Here is a 22,499-nt window from a genome sequence, read left to right on the forward strand (position 1 = left end):
TAATAGAATAGAAACATGTTTAATATATTACACATATTTGCATCAGTAATAAAAAAAAACTGAATTGTACAACAGTAATACTTTTGGAGCCAAGCACAAAGTTGCACAGGAAGTCGGCCATTTTGGTCTAAGTACTCAATTTAGTGGTTTTCGCACACGTTATTAGGAGAATGATGCCCCGTCGCCCTTTCCACCGATCACCTTCAAACTTCTGCTATATACTCTTAAGACAGGGGAAAAAATTCAACCGTCGGATTTTAAATAAGTGTTTGCTTTGTATAATGTGTGGGTGTGGAGGGGCACAAATAGAGTCTCTCGGAGGTATCTGTGTACGCTAGGACCATGAAAATGATGGGGGAGGAGAACTTCCTGTAGTTCTTTGTGTGTTTATGGTCCTGATTTCCCATGAAGTTCATGTGAAGATCTGAAGTTTAAAGAGCAAAGATGACTCCTCCTTGCTTACATGTGCACGTGTGTGTGTGTGTGTGTGTGTGTGTGTGTGTGTGTGTGTGTGTGTGTGTGTGTGTGTGTGTAAGGTCATTATAATTTAATGCTTAAATATTCACATCATCAGGCTGAAGTTAGAGTTTCTGGGCATCCTGGGAGTTCACAGACTGGCTCTCTTCTGCACTTCTCTGGTTAAAACAAACAAACATATTATGTTTATTATATATTATTGGTTATAGTACACACCTGTGGTTCTCAGTTGACATCAGTGGCCCCTGATGCTGAGAAAACTCTGGGGCTCCCAGAAATTATCCTTACTATGTTGATTAAAATAGATACATTTTTGATAAATGACATCAAGACAAGGTTTGTTGGGAAAAATATTGCACTCTGCCTCGTGGCTGATAAAAGGATATGAGCATGTATGCTGGTGGCTTTATGATACACTTAGGCCTAGTCCACACGTAGCCAGGTTTTTTTAAAAACGAATATTCGCCTCTCCAAAAACTTGCATCCACACCACCTCGTTTAAAAAAAAACTGTCCACACGCACCCGGATAAATACGTTGTTAAGGACATGCCAGACCTGTAGGCGGCAGTACTTCCCCTGTTCTCAACCTCGTCTTTCGTCTGTGGTCTTCCGCAAGGAGCAGTAATTCCGCTTGCAAAAACAAACAAGCAAAAAGCGCTTGGACAATTGATAAAGCGAGTGCAGCTCTGAAGGCTTCCATGCTGTCGGCTAGTGTAAACACAGGTCGCACACGTGATGTCAGCATTTTTTTGTCGCGGAAAGTGACGTTGCGGACCTTAAAACTCCGGTTTTGTCTGTCCACACGCAGACACCCAAAACGGAGAAAACGCAGATCTTCACTTTGGCCGGAGTTTTTAAAAAGATCCGTTTTCGTGTGAAAAAACTCCGTTTTCGTGTGGATGACAGGCCAAAACGTAGAAAAATATCTACGTTTTGTCAGATCCCCGGCTACGTGTGGACAGGGCCTTACTCTCTGAAGGAAAACCAGGAAGCTGAAGAATAAACTCCATCTCTGAGTCTCCCAGTCTGACACAGCCCAGTTCTAATCATAATAAATCAGCTGCAGGAAGCCTCACACTTCTTCCTCACATCTTTCGTGGGAAAACGACAAAACAAAAACATGAGATTTGTAGATTAGCGTCTACACAACATTGTACAAAGCGGGGGTCAATGCTATTTTCCTAATTTCTCTTGTGTTATCCCTACTCTTCAGTTTACTTCTTCCTTAAATATTCTTAGAATAATTCTGTAACCTAAAACTTGCATTTCTAATGAAAATGAACCAAAACTCTCCAAAGAGTGGAACCAGAAAATGTCTCTCAAGCATGTTAGCATGGCAGCTTGTAAGCTAACTCTCCAGTCAGAGCGGAGGGTCTGAGACATGAGATACTGACCCTTTGCATGTGACGACACGCCACTACAACCCCTTTTGCCATGGTGGATGGCAAAAACACAGTTTTCACACACTGAAACTCCAGTGAAGCTAGTCAAAACAAGCCAGTTTGTAGCCTTTCATCACCTTAGTTGTTTTCACAGTGAAATGGCTTGCTGCGCAGTTGACTGCACTAACGGGCAAGGATGTAATGTCAACTCGTTTATTTTTATTTCATATAACTTTAATGGAGACTGAGGGCAGAGATGAACTGCAGCGGTCAATCAAACGGACACAAAGTATCTTTGGATTTGCAGTGAATATGTTTTTACTGGGTAAGATTAACGTTCATAGATTTCATAAGAAAGACAGAGACAGTGATAAATGTGATGTGTTAACGTTGATAATCCTAATGGATGGATGTCTCACCATGAAGGACGTGCGAGGCCGTCCACTGTAGTGAAATGAGAGATCGTTATTTACAATATTATTGCTCCAATAAATGATCATGTGAGTTAAAATTACATTATTTATTAGGGTCGTTAAGAGATTTTGTCTCATCCCGGTGTGAGAGCAGCAGCTGAACCCACCAGCAGCAAAAACTGGTAGGGATTCATACTTTTTAAAATCAGCTTCGATGTAAAGTGAAACGCTGTTTCTAACATAATGTTATAAAGCCAGCTGGCGAATTTTGGCAAAGTCGGCAGGTGGTTTTCATCGGTGAACAGCTACTGAGAGAACTTAAGCTAACGTTCGTAAGCTAGATAAATAAACCAAACCTTTGTAAATACCTCTCTATGATCCCCACCTAGGTGTCATGTTCTGTGTCCCTGTGGTCCCCAGCCCCCTCCTGTTCTCCCTCCAGGTATCTCCTCAGGTCCTGTGCTTCTTGTAGTCCCCAGCTCCCTCCAGGTTTCCCTCATGTTCTCCTAGTCTCTCCTCAGTTCTCAGTGTACACTTAGATCATTTGTTTACTTATTTTTAGATTCCCCTGTGCCTTTGTTCTACATTGTTTACGTTTAGTTTGGGTTGTTTTAGTAGCTTTGGTTTACAGGTTTAAGATATAGTTTTCTCCCCTGCTTATTTCTGCTTCTTCCCTCAGTTCATTAGTTTCACCTGTGCCCTATTCCCCACGCACCTGCTCCTTGTCTCCTAATCACCCAGCCCTGTGTATATAACCCTGTCTGTGTCTCTCAGTGTTTCTCGGTATATTGCCATTGTCAGTGTTGTTCTGTTCCTTCTCGTGAAACTCTAGGTTTTGCTCATCAAAGAGCTTTTTGTTTTTGTCCGTCGGGTTACTGACGTTAGGCTTGGCTTCCTGCTCTTTTTGGAATTTAGAATTTTGAACTTTCTTCCTAAATAAAGGATTTTACTTTGATTTTGCTCCTGCCTTGTGTCGTTCTGGGTTTCTGCATCTTGGGTCCTGACCTCCTCCTGGCTCAAACGTGACACTAGGTGCGCTACTTCTGATATCTGAACATGGACTTGAACTAGTAGAAGGAATGCTAAAAATAGCATAAAACAACAACAAAAACAATTCCAGGCTCTACTTTCTCCATGTTTAGTACTCATGTCGTTCACTGTTTACAAGTTTTGCCAACCAGTGTAGACCCACGTGATTACGTCACGTCGGTGCAAAGGTCAATATCTGATACCAGGAGGATTTGTTTAATTTCTACAGCAGCTTTCTTGTGTCAGCTGTAATACAAGTCAGTCTTTTGGAATAAATTAATAATAGTCTCATTTAGCCTTCACTATCAGGTATTAATCATATATGCTAATCCACACTTACATGAGGAGAACGTGGGTGTTTCTCAATGCCAAGGAACCTTGCCTTGAAGTCTTGGTCCCACCCCGGTTGCCTATGGGAGATACGTCATCAGGAACCGCCAAGGCATGTTCCAATGTTCATGTTATTTCGAGGCGTGTGTTCTCCGTTTGTTAGCTGTTTAGCTAGCTGAGCAAGGATACACGGGAGGTGTCTTCTAGCCTAGCCTTGGTCAAAAATTTCAGAATACACCGCAGTATTTTGAAAAGGATGGCGGTTCAGAAGCCGAGAGCTACGTCATATATACATAATTTAAAAAGTAAAAGGATCGCTTTATATATATATTGAAACTTATACGTATAAAACATAACGTTATCTCTTGTGTCACGTGACTTTACGTGACTGCCGCAGAAGCTGGGGTAATGTGATGCAAGTCTGTTCCATTTAACCGTTTTCTTTGACCAAGGAATGACAGTGTCCTCGTAAGCAAGGCGCCTGGCCTCGCAAGGTGATGTCTTGCAAGGCCAGGCGCCTCGGCATTGAGAAACTAGCATTGAGAATGCTAACTCCACACATACATAAGGAAATAATGGTAAGTTCACACGTGCATGAAGAGAACATGGCAACTCCATATTTAAATGGGGAGAACATGCTAATGCCACACATCTATGTAGAAGACACGCTAACTCCACACATGGGCTGTATAAAAGTTTGTTTTTTGCTTTTTCTTTGTTTTTTCTTTCTTTCTTTCTTTCTCTTTATTCTTTCTCTTTTTTCTTTCTTTCTTTCTTTTTTTCTTTCTTTCTTACTTTCTTTTTTCTTTCTTTCTTTCTTTCTCTTTCTTTCTTTCTTTCTTTCTTTCTTTCTTTCTTTCTTTCTTTCTTTCTTTCTTTTTTTCTTGTTTTCTTTCTTTCTTGTTTTCTTTCTTTCTTGTTTTCTTTCTTTTCTTTCATTTCTTTCTTTCTTTCTTCATTCTTTCTCTTTATTCTTTCTCTTTTTTCTTTTTTTGTTTTTTCTTTTTTGTTTTTTGCTCTTTCTTTGTTTTTTCTTTCTTTCTTTCTTTCTTTCTTTCTTTCTGTCTTTCTTTCTGTCTTTCTTTCTCTTTTTTCTTTCTTTTTTCTTTCTTTCTTTCTTTCTTTCTCTTTCTTTCTTTCTTTCTTTCTTTCTTTCTTGTTTTCCTTCTTTCTTGTTTTCTTTCTTTTCTTTCATTTCTTTCTTTCTTCATTCTTTCTCTTTATTCTTTCTCTTTTTTCTTTCTTTTTTGTTTTTTCTTTTTTGTTTTTTGCTCTTTCTTTGTTTTTTCTTTCTTTCTTTCTTTCTTTCTTTCTTTCTTTCTTTCTTTCTGTCTTTCTTTCTGTCTTTCTTTCTCTTTATTCTTTCTCTTTTTTCTTTCTTTTTTGTTTTTTCTTTCCTTTTTCTTTCTTTCATTCTTTCTTTTTTCTTTCATTCTTTTTTCTTTCTTTCTTTCTTTTTTCTTTCTTTCTTTCTTTTTCTTTCTTTTTTCTTTTTTCTTACTTTCTTTGGTTCTTTCTTTTTTTCTTTTTCATTTTCTTTCTTTTTTCTTTCTTCTTTTTTCTTTCTTTCTTTCTTTCTTTCTTTCTTTCTTTCTTTCTTTCTTCTTTCTTTCTTTCTTTCTTTCTTTCTTTTTTCTTTCTTTCATTCATTCTCTCTTCCTTTCTTTTTCTTTCTTGCATGAGGAGGGCATGGCAACTCCAAACTTGCATGAGGAGAATCAACATGTCCCTTTGGTCAAATTATTTTCTGTATTTTTTAAGGGTACCATTATTTTTGTCATGGCCTGCTCTATTAGTTTATTTTTTAACAATTCCTATGAAACATTGTTGAAAAGTAATAGCTGACTTCCATTGGTTAAATTTCATGATTTTTTTTTTATTTTTTATTACTTTTGTCCAATTCAAGTTATTTCTGTGACCGTTGTGAGTTTTTCTTTCATCGACTGAATGGTACCAACAACTTTGTCCACATCTGCTTGTATAGATATATAATGTGTATATGATTTTCTAAATGTTTGTTCCATTACATTGTAAAACTGCTGTACAGAATCATCCCAAATATGACTTAAGCTTTTTGTCATCAAAGGTAGTAAAGTGGTTTAACCACAAGGAGGTGCTCAAAGAAAGAGCCATCTGAGTTTCACTTACTGTTAAAAGCAAATATTGTTGTTCTGAACAGGTAGTCCTTTAACTTCCAGCTGTATTCATACATTGAAGCAGAGCCACTTTCTTTGGCCTGTCCTAAATATTTCACAGTTGTTTCTGCTCAAAAACATGTGATTCAAAAGCAGATTTACCTCCTTGACAGCTCTTGCGACTCACCCACTTAATCAAGGTGTGTTGGAAGCAGAAAATTGCGAGCATAATGTTTTTGCCTCAATGCATTTGGATCAGCTGGGATCAGAACTGGATGTAAACTGCATAACATCAAAGCCCAAATGAAGCATGCCAAACCCCACCAACATAAACCAAGGTAAGATAAGCTTTCCAAAACAAAGGTGTTTTTTCAGGCAGAAAGAATAAGACATGCGGACATTTGTCCAGCTACGGCCTTCCACAGAAGAAGGGAAGACACAGTTACAGAAAACAACCGAAACAGCATGAGACGGTCAAATAAATGAGGTAATCTTTTTCAATGGGGGTTTTTCATTTTAGTTTTATTTAACTTTCTCATCTCAAGATGATAACAAAACGTCCCCTTTACAGATGGAGTGTCTCACGCGTGGACGCACACACACACAAACGCACGCAAAAACACAGGCGTGTGAATTTCCCGTCCCTACGTTCATAAGCTAAATCATCCTCCCACATGCTGCAGAAGTATGTCTCCCCACGCAGATCCCCCCCCCCACCACCACACACACACACACACACACACACACACACACACACACACACACACACACACACACACACACACACACTTCAAAGCCAGAGCTTTTTCTTTCTTCCAAAACATTTAGCTGAGGGCTCTTCTCTTGGTAAACAAAGCTCTGCACATATTGTCTTCATAACCAAACAACTGCAGCTGCCAACATCTCTTGGTCTGCTGAGAAGCACACACACACACACACACACACACACACATCTCTCATGTGCAATAGACAAAAGACAAGCACTCTCATCCAAATTAGCAAGCTAATGCTACTGAATAACCCAGCAGTTAGATTTTAGCCAATAGGAAACAGATTAGTAAGGAGAAAGTGTGTGTGTGTGTGTGTGTGTGTGTGTGTGTGTGTGTGTGTGTGTGTGTGTGTGTGTGTGTGTGTGTGTGTGTGTGTGTGTGTGTGTGTGTGTGTGTGTGTGTGTGTGTGTGTGTGTGTGTGTGTGTGTGTGTGTGTGTGAGAGAGAGAGAGACGTGTTGATGGAGAGCCCGTTCCTACTGACCACCAGCCAGTTGGCTTCATCACATTTATTTTAACTTGTGGTGAAAGATCTCCATCCTCTCCATCACATGACATCAGAGCAGGAAGGCAGGGCCGAGCAACAGGGACACATCCTCCATCAGCCTCCCTCCTTCTGTTCATGGACCACCCTCCACTGCTCCCTCGCTCCGCGGCACCTTCTCTCTCAATGAGAGCAGAGAGTCAGCCTGAGCGTGAGGAGACGGAGCATGGAGGGCATGAACCTGCAGGACAAACTCAACTGAGACACCCTTTGGACAACAGACTCACACAGGTGAAGGTTTTGTTTCATTACTTTTTTAAAGTCAATGGATTTAACTTCCTGTCACGTCTCAGATGCTGGTTGGACTTCTGTCACCTCCACCTGAAAGGTGAAGCAACTCAGTACAGCTGGAATATAAGTAGAGTGAATCGCACAAAGGATTTAGGGAAAATGGTGCGCTGAGCTTTGAGCAAGGGTGGCAGAAGAGTTAAATGTCAGCCCCGTAATTAAAAGGTTGCAGGTTCGAGCCCTGCTCGATCTGTCACAGTGGTTGTGTCCTTGGGCAAGACACTTAACTCTCGTTGCTTGCTGGTGATGATCGGAGGGACCGGTGGTGCCTGTGTACAGCAGCCTCGCCTCGCCTCGGTCAGTGTGCCCCAGGGCAGCTGTGGCTACATCGTAGCTCATCACCACCAGGGTGTGAATGTGTGTGTGAATGGATTAATGAATGATTGATGATGTTGTGTTGTGCCTTGGGTGGTTCTAGGACTCTAGAAGGCACAATTTCAAATATATCTACATCTTTAAAGCAGAGTTTACATTTTTCTTTTAGTTTGTTATCAGCCACAGGAATTTTCCAACAGCAGGATATCAGTGGATCTTCGTTGGGAACGGTGGATGGTCTGATGTTGGGTTTAGTCGTGTATGAAGCTTGTGTATCATGTTGCCTCCTCAGCAGACGGGCCTCATCAGTGGCACCGGTGCTTGTGGTCTACTTGGCATGGTGCTAAAAATCCACAGGCCTGGAGAATAAACCACAGCGTGGTTAGACAAGGAAAAAGGAGGATTTGTAATTAACAATGCAGCTATTCTGTATTTCAAAATGGAAGAGAGGAGCTAGGGCATTTCTGAAGACGTGATGAGCGGCGCCAACGCAGCAGCTGTTAGGCTACTCTGTTCAAGTTTATCACACATCTTGTGTAAAAAAAAAAAGTGCCAAGAGATGAAAATGTTAAAGCTGCCGACAATGACTCACTAAGGTTTCCATGGTAACCACACACCAGCGTCTAACATCTGAGAAAAGACCCTCAGTTCTGCAGCAGAGAGAGGGACTCAGCAGGGGGAAGAAGATAAAAATTTGTTATGTTTTGATGTAAAATGTATTCATGTACTTTGAATCACGTGGGGCTAAAAAGTTTTGTTATAAGTAAATTTCAGGAATTATTATTTCTGGTAATTCTTCAAAAATGAAAAAAACAACAACCTTGAACAGCTTATTTAAAAACCATCAAAGACACAAAACGCCAGTACAGGCAAGCAAAGCTCAACTCTCTGTGACTTGATAAAGCTCTGAAGGACGTTTCTGTTCTGATGTCCACCTGAGCTCCAAAGGGGGCGGAGCTTTCTTACTGGTTCCACCAAAATCCCATTGTTCTCTTTAGGAAAGTCCTCACTGATAAAAGTCAAGGCAAGCACACTTGTACTGATGGGCTCACACGTGTTGATGGATTCAGGTTCTTTGCTATTCTTGTTTGGAGGTTTTTGATGGAGCTCGAACCCTTGCCAGCCCCCGGCTACATCCCAGTGGCTCCAGTTAAAGCAGATTTTGTCTGAGGTGGAAAAACCCAGCCTCAGCAAAGTGTAACTTTTCTGGTTGTGAAGACCTCATTTTTATGACAAATGGCAACTGATCAGGTCAGGAACAATAACATCCTGTTGGTTAGTCATCATGACAGGACTGCTGTGAGGCAAACCCGATGAAGACCATAATGGTGTGAAGGAGAGAGAATCTAGTGGGAATAAGAGCTGATGAGATTTACAGTCCCGGCTCAGGAGCCTCTAAGTAAACACCGTCCCTCCAGCCAGGCCTGACAGATTCAGATTGTGTGGTTGGAGACGTGCAGGCGTGCCAGTTCCTTCAGACCTCTACTCAAACTTCTGAGGCGAGATGACCTGTGGTTTCATAAAGACAGAGGAAGAGCACTACGACTAATAATACGCGTGTGACAGGGCCGAGCTGTTGCTGAGCTCTGACACATGGCTCCTTTTCCTCCTAAGTGCTTTTTCCTGTGCCCTCATATCGTTTATGATTCACGACGGGCTCGCACAGCTCGTTCCGTATGGCGAAACCCAAACACACAGGCTTCCAGGCAGCCGTGTTGTTGCAAAACACACTTATTAAAAACTTGTGTTGGCTCAGACGCTAAATATCAATAAAAACTTGGTGAAAACACAAAAAAATATAAACTTGAGTCATGCTATTTCTTTGACAAATGATACAATGAGGGTTTTGTTCCGCAAGTGCAGCAGTTTGGGCCGATCTCCGGGGGTACGAGTCTGTACCTGTGGACAGAAAGAGGCCACATACTGTCTTTGTCTTGAGATCATTTCATGTTTTAGATGTTCTGATCGAATCCTTCTCTGATGTATTTCATGGATCATCAGTGTACCTGTTAGAAGAGTAAAAACTGTCACACCCCCCCTCTGATTGGAACCAGCTCGGCTCGAGCTCGGTTCACCGTCACAGATCCGTGTCCAGGGCTGGACCATGCTACTGGGCATGGAAGGTGGGGACGCCGCCGTCAAAACCAGTAAGATCAAATGAAACGATTTCGTTACTGAAACAGATGTTAGTCAAAGGTATCCACTCTCCTGTTGCTAACACACACACACACATTTATCTCGTTGTTATGTTTGCAGAACCGAGGAAATTAAAATGAGGTAATGAACCCAAATTACAAGCACTTGCTGACTGTTGCAGTTTCTCCTGACAGGCTAAAAAACATTTCCACACCTCATAAATCCATCCAAGACTGCCACTGGATGCTCGTTAGATCATATTTCTGCAGTCACACCAACTCCGTGTTCAGTGGAATATATTTCTTTTAAAGTAATCTTTTTCCAGACTGTCAGAGGATTACTTTCCAGAGCTCCACGTTAGCCAGGGCAGGTATGCTGAAAGGTTCGGGTGGAATCTAATGCCTTTTCAGCCATTAAATCCACAAAAATATTAAAAACAGACATCAACACTTAAACACCCTGGGACATGTGATATAGACGTGGTAAGGGCGTTAATAACAGAGGATCCATACAGAAAGAACGAGTCGGGGTGACATGTTTGTGGGACTTGGGTGGAAAAACTCCACTGCCGAAGGCAGCTCCAGCCAAGGGCAGGGCAGTCTGCTCTGCAGTGAAGGACTGCACAAGTGTCACCGTCTGCTTCTCTTCACCAGATATTTGAAAACTAGCTGTCCCACCTCAGAATGAAGCAGGACTGGTATGTGCTCAGAGTTAAAATATTTTCTTTTGAGTGCTCCTCTAAACATCCACATGAGAATGACGTTCACACTATAGCTGCACAGATCTGGTAAAAAGTTAAAAAGGTTCACCCTCTTTCCTTCTACAGATCGAGCCCTTGTTGGATGACAGCGAGAGGAGCAGTCATGGGACTGGACATGTGGAGCCTTTTCGTGTTGTTTTGCTTGTCTCTCTGGAGCAGCAGTCAAGCCTTGACCAAGAACCCCATCTTCTCTCGGATACGAAGAGCTCCAGAGGCCAAAGATGAAAATAAGAAATGCTCCTACACATTCCTGGTTCCTGAGCAAAAGATCACAGGCCCCATCTGTGCTGCCCAAGGCTATTCCACTGACAAGGATCGGGTGACGCGCCTGGATGTGGCCTCGGTTCGTGATCTTTTGTCAAGGCAGCGTCGGGAGATGGAAACTTTGAAGCTAGTGGTGGATGTGGATGGCAATTTGGTGAATGAGATGAAGCTGTTGAGAAAAGAGAGCAGAAACATGAACTCCAGGGTGACCCAGCTTTACATGCAGCTGCTCCATGAGATAATCAGGAAGAGGGATAATTCACTGGAGCTGGCTCAGCTGGAGACACGCATCCTTAACGCCACCGCTGAATCATTGCGCCTGGCATCTCGGTACAGGGAGCTGGAGGCCAAATACTCAGCCCTGTCTGCAATGGTGAACAACCAGTCTGTGCTGATTGGAGCCCTGGAGGAGCGCTGCATGCAGCTACACAGTCATCGGCACGAGCAGTCACCCCACGGACCTCCGCTGGTGCAGGTGGTGCCAGAGAACATTCCAGTCAGTGTGCCACGTTTCACCAATGAGATCCAGAGTCGCAACACTCGAGGGTTTGCCTTGGAAAGGGGCTCTCGCTCTGGTCCATCACCCACAAGCAGCACTCTAGAGGTCCAGAAGTCTCCTGAGAGGAACTTCAGTACAGAAGGTGGGTCAAGAGAAAATGTTTTACTAATATTGTGAACTAACACACAAGAAAATCTACAGGAACATTTGAACAAATGTTTAATCTGTGTTCTGAAAGCTAAAACTTTATACATCTACGTTTCATTCTCAATAATGACTTAAAATGACAATTTGAAGCTAAATGTGGCCATGTGTTGATATTCTACCAGATTACTTGATAGTTGATGCCTCTAGAGAACGTGCAACGGATCCAGGAATCTATCAGTGAATCTTTTTTGTATTTATTCATATCTTCATTCGGTGGCACAGTCAAAACCACCACAGTCATGGCCAAATGCTGAGCAGCCTTGACTTTGTGAGCCAACCATAACAACACTCACAGACTCTGAATGCAGCTACAGATGGGCCAGTGGCCTCATTCTAAAGGTTAAAGATTTGCTAAATCAGCTGGAACGCTTCTCCACGCTCAACAGATGGAACACAAACCAGGATGGAAATACAAACGTTACGTCTGAATTCAGACAGGGAACCTGGAGTGAGGAACCCATGACCACCTCAGTTCTACTTACCAACACAATTCCTGACACACTTAAGACTCTCTTCTCCCAAGAAAAATAAGGTGTGAAGGATTTTGGGAGAGCTGGAAGGAAATGATCTGTTCCACTAGCGCAGATGTAAAACCAAGGCTGGCATAACAAAGCAAACAGAGTACAAATGCTTCCATTTGATTTAAAACATCGTACTGTTGCTCTGTGTCAAAATTGAGTAGGAGTTACTTGGCCTTCCAGTAAGCTCCCTACGCTCTTATCTGCTTGGGCTGCCCGAGCAAAAGTCTTTTCTCATTAGTGACTTCTCTGGAAACTCAAAAAGATAAAATGCTCTTTGCTTCTGACTGTGTGTTGGTTAGCTACGTACCTCACAGACTACTGGCCAGATTTGAATTAAACTTCCGAAGAGGTTTCATTTGTTGTACACCTACAATAGACTAAATATTGGCATCAATCCAATTAAAGATGGCTGCCACAGCTCACGGATCTTAGAAAACCAATGTCTTGAACTTAAAGTTCCAGGAGTGGAGGTATGGGGTGTTTCTCAACATCAAGGCGCCTGGCCTTGCAAGGAGATGTCTTGCAAGGCCAGGCGCCTTCCATACAAGGACACTGTCCTTCCTTGATCAAAGGAAACGATTAAATGGAACAGCCTCACATCACGTGACCATGCATCACGTCACCTCATGTGACACGTGAGGTTACGTTATATTTTATATGTATAAGTTTCAACATAAATATACATTGAGCCATTTACTTTTTAATTGTGTATATATTGTTTAAATTAAATATGTAAGCGAGTTACTACCTACTAGCCACCGAGCTACAACTACTAAGCAACTAACCAACCATCAATAACTGCTTTGAATCTAAAAAAAAAACCTGTTAGATATCAGCCCGATAGCTACAATTAGTTTACTTAAACTGGAAATTTTCCCTCGAAGTAGCTGCTGGCTCCTGATGTGCCATCCTTTTGAAAATGCTGCGCTGTATTCTGGGGAATTTTTGACCAAGACCAAACACCTTCCATGTATCCTTGCTCAGCTAGCTAAACAGCTAACAAACGTAGAACAGATGCCTCGGAAGAAAATGAACATTGACTCGGGGTGTGGGGGCGGTCAGCCCCATGTGAGCATCTGGGCGGGGTTTTGGGGATTGGGTCCTGACTTGTATGCTGTCGGGAAGAAGGTGGGAACACGCGCCTGGCCCATGCTCAGGGGCTTCAGGTGGACCTTGGCTCCTCTGAAATAATAACAACTCTGTCCCATCATGGGGGAGGGGGATTTCCAGGAGGGGGAGGACCCAACCTTACCTGGATGTCTTATGTCAAAAAAATTCTGGAAGTTGTACAAATTCAGGGATGAGAGTAGATAGTCTGCTGGGGTGGGGCTGGGTTGGTGCTCTCAGACTCTGTGGGGCTCTGTGATGCTGCTGCTTTGGGCCCTGGCTAGATGGGCTGGGGTCTCCATGCCCTGGGTGTCATTTTGGGAACGGAAGTGCCTATTGGAGTCAGTGGGGGAAGCTGGCTCCCTGGAGGGCTTAGGCCAACCAGCCAGTCCTCCCCATCTGTGGCCCCTCACACTCTCTATTGGACGTTTCTATTGAGAAACCTTACATATACAAGTGCGTGTACGTACACAGGTGCTCTCATAAGTATGGATTTGGGCATTTTCAACACCTGTCTTAAGGCTGTGGTTGGCACTAAATGCACTGTGATTTATTATTGTGTGATTGTTCAGTAAAACAATGTTGATTTTATATTTCCTCATCGGGTTGACACAGTGATAGCTTGCTATATTCTTGTAGATTCTTGTTCATCGCTGATTGTTTATTTTTGTGCTGCAAGCCCAATGGGCAGTTCTGATCACCATCTTATCCATGTTAAACATCTCATTGGCTACAAGCTAACTGGGCTAACCGAGCTAACAGAGATTTGTGGGCAACAGAAAAACATTAAGCAACTAGCATGAAGCTAAAAGAGCCTGCAAACCTCTGTTAGCTTCAGTTAACTCAGTTAGCCATAAGCTTGAGTTTTGATATGCTTTTTTTTGAGAGATGGCTAAAGATATTTTAGGTTTGTATGAAAAGATGTAGCAGACTATAAATGCTCGTCTCACAAAATTGACGTCATCGAACCTGACGGAGAAGAGGAGAAGAAAAATGACTGAGTTATTCGAGTTTCGCATCCTTTGCATCCTTCTTCCAAGAAGAAAGAAGGAACGTTAAATGTGGAGATTATGTCACCCCGCGGCACAGCAGCCCGTCCACAGCTGCAGGTTCCGATTACAAGGGGGAAAACAAGCGACTCATGGTCCAAAGAACAAGCAGAGGAACCTCTGAACACTATAGATCATTTATTTGGAGGAGCACAGACAATGCTAAAAGTTCAAATCTTTAGAGGCTGAAGGAGTAAAAAAATAAAACATAAAAGCAGTCCTAAAAACTGTCTAAAACATCCTATTCATCACTAGTGGCGGGACGGTGTCTAGTACAAGGAGCCACCTCTTGGCTCCAGCGGACAGTGTTGACCGACGTAGCTGGGACCCAGTCTGCTCCACCTTGTCCTTTGGCTGTCAGGCACAAAGTCGACCTCCAGCAACCTGCCGCCATGGCTCCAGCGTCGTCTCCTCGCCCGCTGGCTGTGGCGCACACCGTCAGTCTATCCGCAGCCCCCTGGCACAGCTCCGCTCCTTGGACACGTCACGTCCTCCTTGGCCCAAGGCCCTAACAAGACGCAGAGGCACCAGCACCAAAATTGCGCCACTCACATGGGGGAGGAGAGGGCATCCCACAATCCTCCACACTTGGCCGCTTGTCCACATCCCGGGATGGTGCTCCAGGCACAGATCTGCATTCCAGGGTGGACGGGCGTTCATGTCCTTGACAGAGACGTCACTGTCCAGGGTGCGTCTCTTGTTCTCAGACCTCATGCATGTCTGGTGTCTGCTGCTCTCCTGGTCTCTTACCTCAGTTCCTTTTATACCTCGTTTTGAGTCCATTGCACCTGTGGGCATTCCACACCTTTTCCCATTTGTTCCAGTTAGTGTCTCTGGGAGGTACCACAAAGGGAAAAACCATTCAAAACACAAAATAAGCATGTCAACAATAACACAAATCATGCAACTTAAAATACCAAAATGGCAAATACAAACAATGTAAATTGTGAAATTTGGAGAATGTTCATCTTCATGGTTGGACATTGTTTGTGGAGTACCACAGGGGTCTGTGTTGGGTCCAAAATTATTTTAATTATATATTAATGATTTGAGTAATGTAACAAATACACTGATATTTTTTTTTGTTTGCCAATGATACCACTATTTTCTGTGCAGGAGATAATATTAGCGACTTATAAATTTCAAGAATAATCCAAACAGAGATATCTCTATCATATACAGGTGCTGGCCAGTAAATTAGAATATCATCAAAAGGTTGAAAATATTTCAGTAATTCCATTCAAAACGTGAAACTTGTACATTATATTCATGCAATGCACACAGACCAATGTATTTCCGATGTTTATTACATTTAAATTTGATATTCATAAGTGACAACTAATGGAAACTCCAAATTTGGTATCTCAAAAAATTAGAATATTCTGAAAAGGCTGAATATAGAAGACACCTGCTGCCACTCTAATCAGCTGATTTACTCAAAACACCTGCAAAGGCCTTTAAAAGGTCCCTCAGTCTTGTTTTGAAGGCACCACAATCATGGGGAAGACTTCTGACTTAACAGCTGTCCAAAAGACAATCATTGACACCTTGCACAAGGAGGGCAAGACACAAAAGGTGATTGCTAAAGAAGCTGGCTGTTCGCAGAGCTCTGTGTCCAAGCACATTAACAGACAGGCGAAGGGACGGAAAAAATGTGGTAGAAAAAAGTGTACAAGCTCTAGGGATAACCGCACCCTGCAGAGAATTGTGACGACAAACCCATTCAAAAATGTGGGGGAGATCCACAAAGAGTGGACTGCAGCTGGAGTCAGCGCTTCAAGAACCACCACGAGGAGACTCATGAAAGACATGGGATTCAGGTGTCGCATTCCGTGTGTCAAGCCACTCTTGAACAAGAAACAGCGCAAGAAGCGTCTCGCCTGGGCCAAGGACAAAAAGGACTGGACTGATGCTGAGTGGTCCAAAGTTATGTTTTCTGATGAAAGCAAGTTCTGCATTTCCTTTGGAAATCAAGGACCCAGAGTCTGGAGGAAGAGCGGAGAAGCACAGAATCCACGTTGCATGAGGTCCAGTGTAAAGTTTCCACCGTCAGTGATGGTGTGGGGTGCCATGTCATCTGCCGGTGTTGGCCCACTCTGTTTCCTGAGGTCCAGGGTCAATGCAGCCGTCTACCAGGAAGTTTTAGAGCACTTCATGCTTCCTGCTGCTGACCAACTTTATGGGGATGCAGACTTCACCTTTCAACAGGACTTGGCACCTGCACACAGTGCCAAAACCACCAGCACCTGGTTCAAGGACCATGGTATCCCTGTCCTTGATTGGCCAGCAAACTCGCCTGACCTTAACCCCATAGAAAATCTATGGGGTATTGTGAAGCGGAGGATGCAATACGCTAGACCCAACAATGCAGAGGAGCTGAAGACGACTATCAGAGCAACCTGGGCTCTCATAACACCTGAGCAGTGCCACAGACTGATCGAGTCCATGCCACGCCGCATTACTGCAGTTATTGAGGCAAAAGGAGCCCCGACTAAGTATTGAGTGCTATACATGCACATTCTTTTCATGTTCATTCTTTTCAGTTGGCCAACATTAGAGAAACAAACATTTTTTTCATTGGCCTTTAGAATATTCTAATTTTCTGAGATACCAGATTTGATGTTTTCATTGGTTGTCACCTATAAATATCAAAATTAAACGTAATAAACATCGGAAATACATTGGTCTGTGTGCATTGCATGAATATAATGTACAAGTTTCACGTTTTGAATGGAATTACTGAAATATTTTCAACCTTTTGATGATATTCTAATTTACTGGCCAGCACCTGTAAATAACCTTTAAAAGCTTAAAACTCTGGCATAACAAACGCTAGAGGATCTACCATCAAAGAACGCAAGTCTTTGATTTTAAATTTGGTTTATGTTTTTTAAAAATAAACCATGGAATATTCCAGGTTTAAAATCTTAAATTACTTTTCTGAAATTTTATGGTGTCATAGTGAAAAAATTACTATTGATAACTAACTACCGTATTTTATTAGTTTCTGTCCAAGTGGACCATGTTTTGACCACCTCCACCCTTTCAAATGTTTCCTTTCAGGTCCCTTCAGAGACTGTCTGGAGGCTCAGGAGGTGGGACACAGCGCCAGCGGCATGTACCTGATCCGACCGGATGAAGCGGAGAGGCCAGTGCAGGCCTGGTGTGAACAGGACATTGACAACGGGGGTTGGACCGTCATCCAGAGCAGAAGAGACGGATCAGTTAACTTCTTCAGAAACTGGGATAACTACAAGGTGATGACAACTGCACTTCCTCTGCCCTGCTTGTCTCATTTTTCCTCTTTCTTCTTCTACGAACGCTCCAAAAACAACAGCAGGGTCGGTATTTGACCATTCTGGAGGAACCATCTGGGGTCTGAGACGATTTTTTTTTGTGGCTTGAATTCTCGTGTTTCTCTTACTGTAAAATCCAACACTTTGTGATTTCCATTGTGAAATATAAGAAGTCCTTCTAAGACGTCATGCTCCACACTTTAATAAAGCACACATTGCTCTCCACACCACATCTGCTGTGATCCATCCAAGATAGATGCTTGATTGGCTTACTGCACCACACCATGTAGAGTTGTCTCATCAAGTTCCAGTGAGATGGAAGAGCTCACCGCTTCAGACATCCAGTGTTCCACTTGGTCTGCGCAGCCTTGGACATGAGAAAATATAAAGGATCTGTTCATTGCTGATTTTGAGGCCATCATAGACAAACATACACCACCAGAGAAGCACCAAAATCCTGTCATTCATCATCCGTGGCTCAATCATCTCATCCACATTAGTAAGTATTCTGAAAGCTCGTATAGCCGAGGCCGACGGCTCAGGGTTCCCCCAGCCAGATCTCTGGACTTTCAGGCACAACCTTCTGAAGGTAGATGTTGATTTTCTGACATGAACTTTACAGCTGAGTGTTCTACAGGGTTTGGTGGAAGCCTTTTGCAACTGTTGTTTTGTTTTTGAAGTTTTCCTGAATTACAGAAGCATGACCAAACCACCATCCAGAAGACCTTTCTCATTTGTTCTCCTGGCAATCCCACAGACTCTTTAAAAAGAGGTTTTAGGTTCCTAAATAATGCCCATGTTTCTAAACTCCTCAAGGAGATCACATGATAAACAACAGCCATTATTTCCTGTGATCTAACTGAAACCTTCCCTTTAATTTTCTTTTGATCCAGAGTGGCTTTGGCAACATAGACGGGGAATACTGGCTCGGCCTGGAAGCCATCTACAACTTAGGAAGGCAGGGAGACTACAAGCTTTTGGTGGAGATGGAGGACTGGATGGATAAGAAGGTGTACGCGCAGTACAGCAGCTTCCATCTGGAGCCAGAGAGCGAGAGCTACCGGCTGAGGCTGGGCACCTACCAAGGCAACGCTGGAGACTCCCTCAGCAGCCACAACGGAAAACAGTTCACCACTCTGGATCGAGACAAAGACGCTTTCTCAGGTGGGTAAGCATATGGAATCCTTGAAAGGTGAATAAAACAGAACCTTTTCCTGGAGATGTCCCAAGCTAACGTCCATCCATCCATCCATTTACTGAACCCGCCTGTCCACGTAGGGTTGTGGGGGTGGGGGTGGGGGGGGGTGCCTATCTCCATTGGTCAATAGGCAATCAGGCGGGGTACACCCTGGACAGAGAGCCAGTCCATCGCAGCCAAGCTAACACATATCCCAAAATATTAGGAGACAAGAAATGTATTGAACTGTCACAAAAAAAAAAAAAAACATCTTTTCAGATGCTTTTCAGAGCTTCTTAAATGTTAAAGACCAAGTTCACTTGTTTTTTCAACACACATGCAGTGATCTCTAGCCTTGTGAATCAATTTCTGGCGCTCCTGTTTCAGGAAGTACATGTTAGTGGGAAGCAGAACACAGCAGGATTTATAGTCTTATTTCCTGATATTCGCACATCTTGCTTGTGATTGGCTAACAGCAACATGTCTCCACCACTGACTCTGTTTGCTCTGCAATGCTGATTTTTTATCTCCACAAATAGCACAAGCCTGAAGTAGTTCTGCTGTGTGGTGGAGTTGCTAATGCTAATGGTTAGCTTCTACAACTTGAGACGTCCTCTGCTGTTTCCTGGATGCTCAACCAACAACAGCCTTCCCTGTCACAAGCCAAGATGGGTCCACCTTGAATGCTAATTTATGAATTAATGAGTGATGATTTCAATGTGACGTAGATCTGACAGGTTTTTCTAATCCGAGCGTTTCACCATCTATTTTTTATCAGTGGCTAATGCAGGAAACAGCAGTAGAAGACCATTTTTATGTTTCACCAGCTTGTGAAACTCAGAGTAACCAGTCGTATAAGAAAAAAAGAAGTAAAAAAAAGTTTCTCAGTGAAGTTAAGAAGGAGAGTATTTTACAGATCATGGGTCGTTTTTGTATCCTTGACCTTTGGGGCTCAGCAAAATGATTTTTTTCTGTTTCTCTACAAAAACACTTTCTTTATTTGCTTGTAAATTTTAAAGTCAAGATAAAATTGTATTTTGGTCAGACATAGAAAATCTTTAAAGATTTTTTATGACTTTTTATTTTTTATTTTATTTTATTGTTTTTGCTCTTCAGGCCTTCTGGAGACCAAACTATTCTGTAATGCTGCAAAAGGACAGTAAAGTTCTGCTTCAGGAGGTCTCCGACTTCCAGACAGTCCCTGAACGTAGCATCCCAGCTGATTGTTAAAGACCCAGAATCCCAAACAGCCTGAAGAAAGACATTTACTTCCTTTAGAAAATAAATAGCTTTCACCCACTCAGAAGCAAGGTCATTGCTGGATTTTCTTTCATGGTGTGAGAACGTCAGACTCACAAGATGAGAAGAAGATTATCAAACTAATGTAGATAAACCTTTTGTAGCCTTTTTTAAATTGTTACTAACCTTTGACAACATTATCTTCCTCCTCTTCACATGGACTAGTACGCAGATTTTTTCCTGCAAAGACTGAACATTAAAATATTCTAATAAGTTTGATCACTGAGGTCCAATCTTCCTTCTTCCCACTTGCAGGTAACTGTGCCCATTTCCATAAAGGAGGCTGGTGGTACAATGCTTGTGGCCAAGCAAATCTTAATGGTGTCTGGTACACTGGAGGGGTCTACCGCAGCAAATTTCAAGACGGGATCTTCTGGGCGGACTACGGTGGCGGTTTTTACTCCATGAAGTCTGTCCGTATCATGATCAGGCCTATAGACTGAGGCTGCCATCATCCAGCTGCCAATCCTGGATTGAAGTTCTTAACCAGTGGAATGTGGTCAACCATCAGTAACAGACACACGTAAAAGAGTTTAGGGACATGAATCTGTCTAAATGACCTAACAAAGAGAGGCCACAAAACCTCAATGGCGCAAATATCTCAGAACCAAAAGCAGCTACCTCACCATAATAAATGTCAGCAAACCATTGATGTGTATGAAGAGAAAACAAATGTCTCCGCCTACTTTTAGAGCTCAAATGTAACGCCGTGAATCCAGGTCCGGTGACAGCCATGCCCAGGCCCAATCCCGATAATTGCACTGTGCCCTATGGTCTACTGTGAAGTGCACTTGGAAGCAGCGTGCAGTAAGGCTTCGAGTGTGTAGTGCGCGCAAGTGTGCAAATAACTGCCGAATTGGGACAGGGACCATTGTATCATCGATCACAGCACATGCTGGGATTCTGGTCGCTGACTCAAAAACAAACAATTGACAAAATTTACATTCATTGCTGTTCACATTAAATCTTAGTCTAAGACATTCAGAGCATGAATACATGTCATTAACCATCTTAAAGGGAACTTCTTTTGTTTGAAAATGCATATTTTCAGTAAAGGCACATAAGCCATTGTGCTGCCTTCTTAAAGAGCTAATTGCAGGTTAGAGACTCCCATGGACCAATGTTTAGAGAAACATAATAGAAACTCGTTGTAAACATTTTTTAACAGAAACATAAATTATTTAGGCTTTTAGTCATTTTTGTGAGAACGTTTTTTTTGTCCAAACCAAGTGACGTCAGCTGAAGGAGTCCTATTAGTTTTGTGCTGACACTTCCTGTTGTCAGCCAGCTGGGTGAGGGCGGAGGCGGCTTCTGACGCGCTTCTGTTCATAAATCAAACCTCCTTTTGTCTGTGCGTTAGTCTTGTTTATTTTCTTTTACAAGCATTAGCTGGTGTTTTACATGATGCGGTTCCAAGGATAGTAGTGCTCCCAGTTGATCATCACAAAAAGGAAGTATATTGTGCCATGGTGTCGCGAGCGGTAAAAACGTTTGCTCATCCCGCCACCCATGCGTAATCATCTCTCCCGAAACACCTGAGGACCCACTTAAATCACATGTGACGCACCCAACACCACCACCACCACAGATGAAAGCCCAACCCACAAAATAAATGGCTCCTACATCTCCGGCCCCTAATTGTGATAGAATACACAATTACAAAAACTTATGGAGCTTCTTGAAGTAGAAAGATTTTTGATATGGGTCTTTCTAGAACCCCAGTCTTAGTCTTCAGTTCAACTGTTCGTACAAAGCCAGATGAAAGCCCAACCCACAAAATAAATGGCTTCTACAAGTTTAATCCAGAGAAAAATACGGATTCTAATGCGGCTGTGACACAGAGGAAACTTTAAATGATTATAATTTGACTTCTGATGGACCAAAACCATAAAGTTATGAGTTTGCTGCTCGCCCCAGAGAGCAGAGACAAACCAGAGGGAGAAACCATCGGCCAAATCAGAGAGATTGAGGAGAAGCAGCGGGGGAGCAGCAGGTGAGTTAACGATGCTAGCTTAAACGCGTGTGCTAACATCACAGTGTTGTACAGATTACTATCGTGTACCACACAGTTAAAATAGTATCGGTTTGTTAATATAATATTAATACTAATGAGCGTCTGTCAGCTGTCTCATACTCGTTAATATCCGTTCATGTAACGTAGTTTAGCTCTTAGTGAGAGGGAGAGAGATCCCTGTCATCCGGTTCTGGAGCTCATGCGGGCTTCTGTGAGATGGATCCGACCTAGACACCAGCGAGCCAGTCGAGCTGGTATTTTTAAAAGCCGCGCATCCTCTTCTGGTAGTCCAGGCGGCGGTTCTGATCCGGTTCGGAACCTGGAAACCAGCTGACCCGCTGAGCCGCGAATCTCTTCTGGTGGTCAGTTCTGATGGTGATCTGAGTTTCAGAAATCCACATTTAATTTTTTAAACCCCGTCACAGGGAGTCCAGCGCAGACCTCCCTGTCCCGGTACCGACCGATGTGGGCTACAGAAGTCCGTCTTT

At 42.9% G+C, this 22,499-nt stretch overlaps 1 protein-coding gene across 1 annotated transcript; it reads left to right on the plus strand.

Annotated features, from left to right (window-relative positions):
- The first annotated feature begins 7,181 nt into the window (after positions 1 to 7,181).
- angptl1b (angiopoietin-like 1b) lies at positions 7,182 to 20,577 on the plus strand. The gene is made up of 5 exons (XM_015957613.3): positions 7,182 to 7,310; positions 10,645 to 11,483; positions 17,289 to 17,482; positions 18,415 to 18,685; positions 20,253 to 20,577. The coding sequence occupies exons 2-5, from the start codon at positions 10,661 to 10,663 to the stop codon at positions 20,438 to 20,440; spliced, it is 1,476 nt and encodes a 491-aa protein (XP_015813099.1). The 5' UTR covers positions 7,182 to 7,310; positions 10,645 to 10,660; the 3' UTR covers positions 20,441 to 20,577.
- Positions 20,578 to 22,499: the final 1,922 nt, after the last annotated feature.

Source organism: Nothobranchius furzeri, chromosome 11 (assembly GCF_043380555.1).
Source record: "Nothobranchius furzeri strain GRZ-AD chromosome 11, NfurGRZ-RIMD1, whole genome shotgun sequence".
Classification (NCBI taxonomy): Eukaryota; Metazoa; Chordata; class Actinopteri; order Cyprinodontiformes; family Nothobranchiidae; genus Nothobranchius; species Nothobranchius furzeri.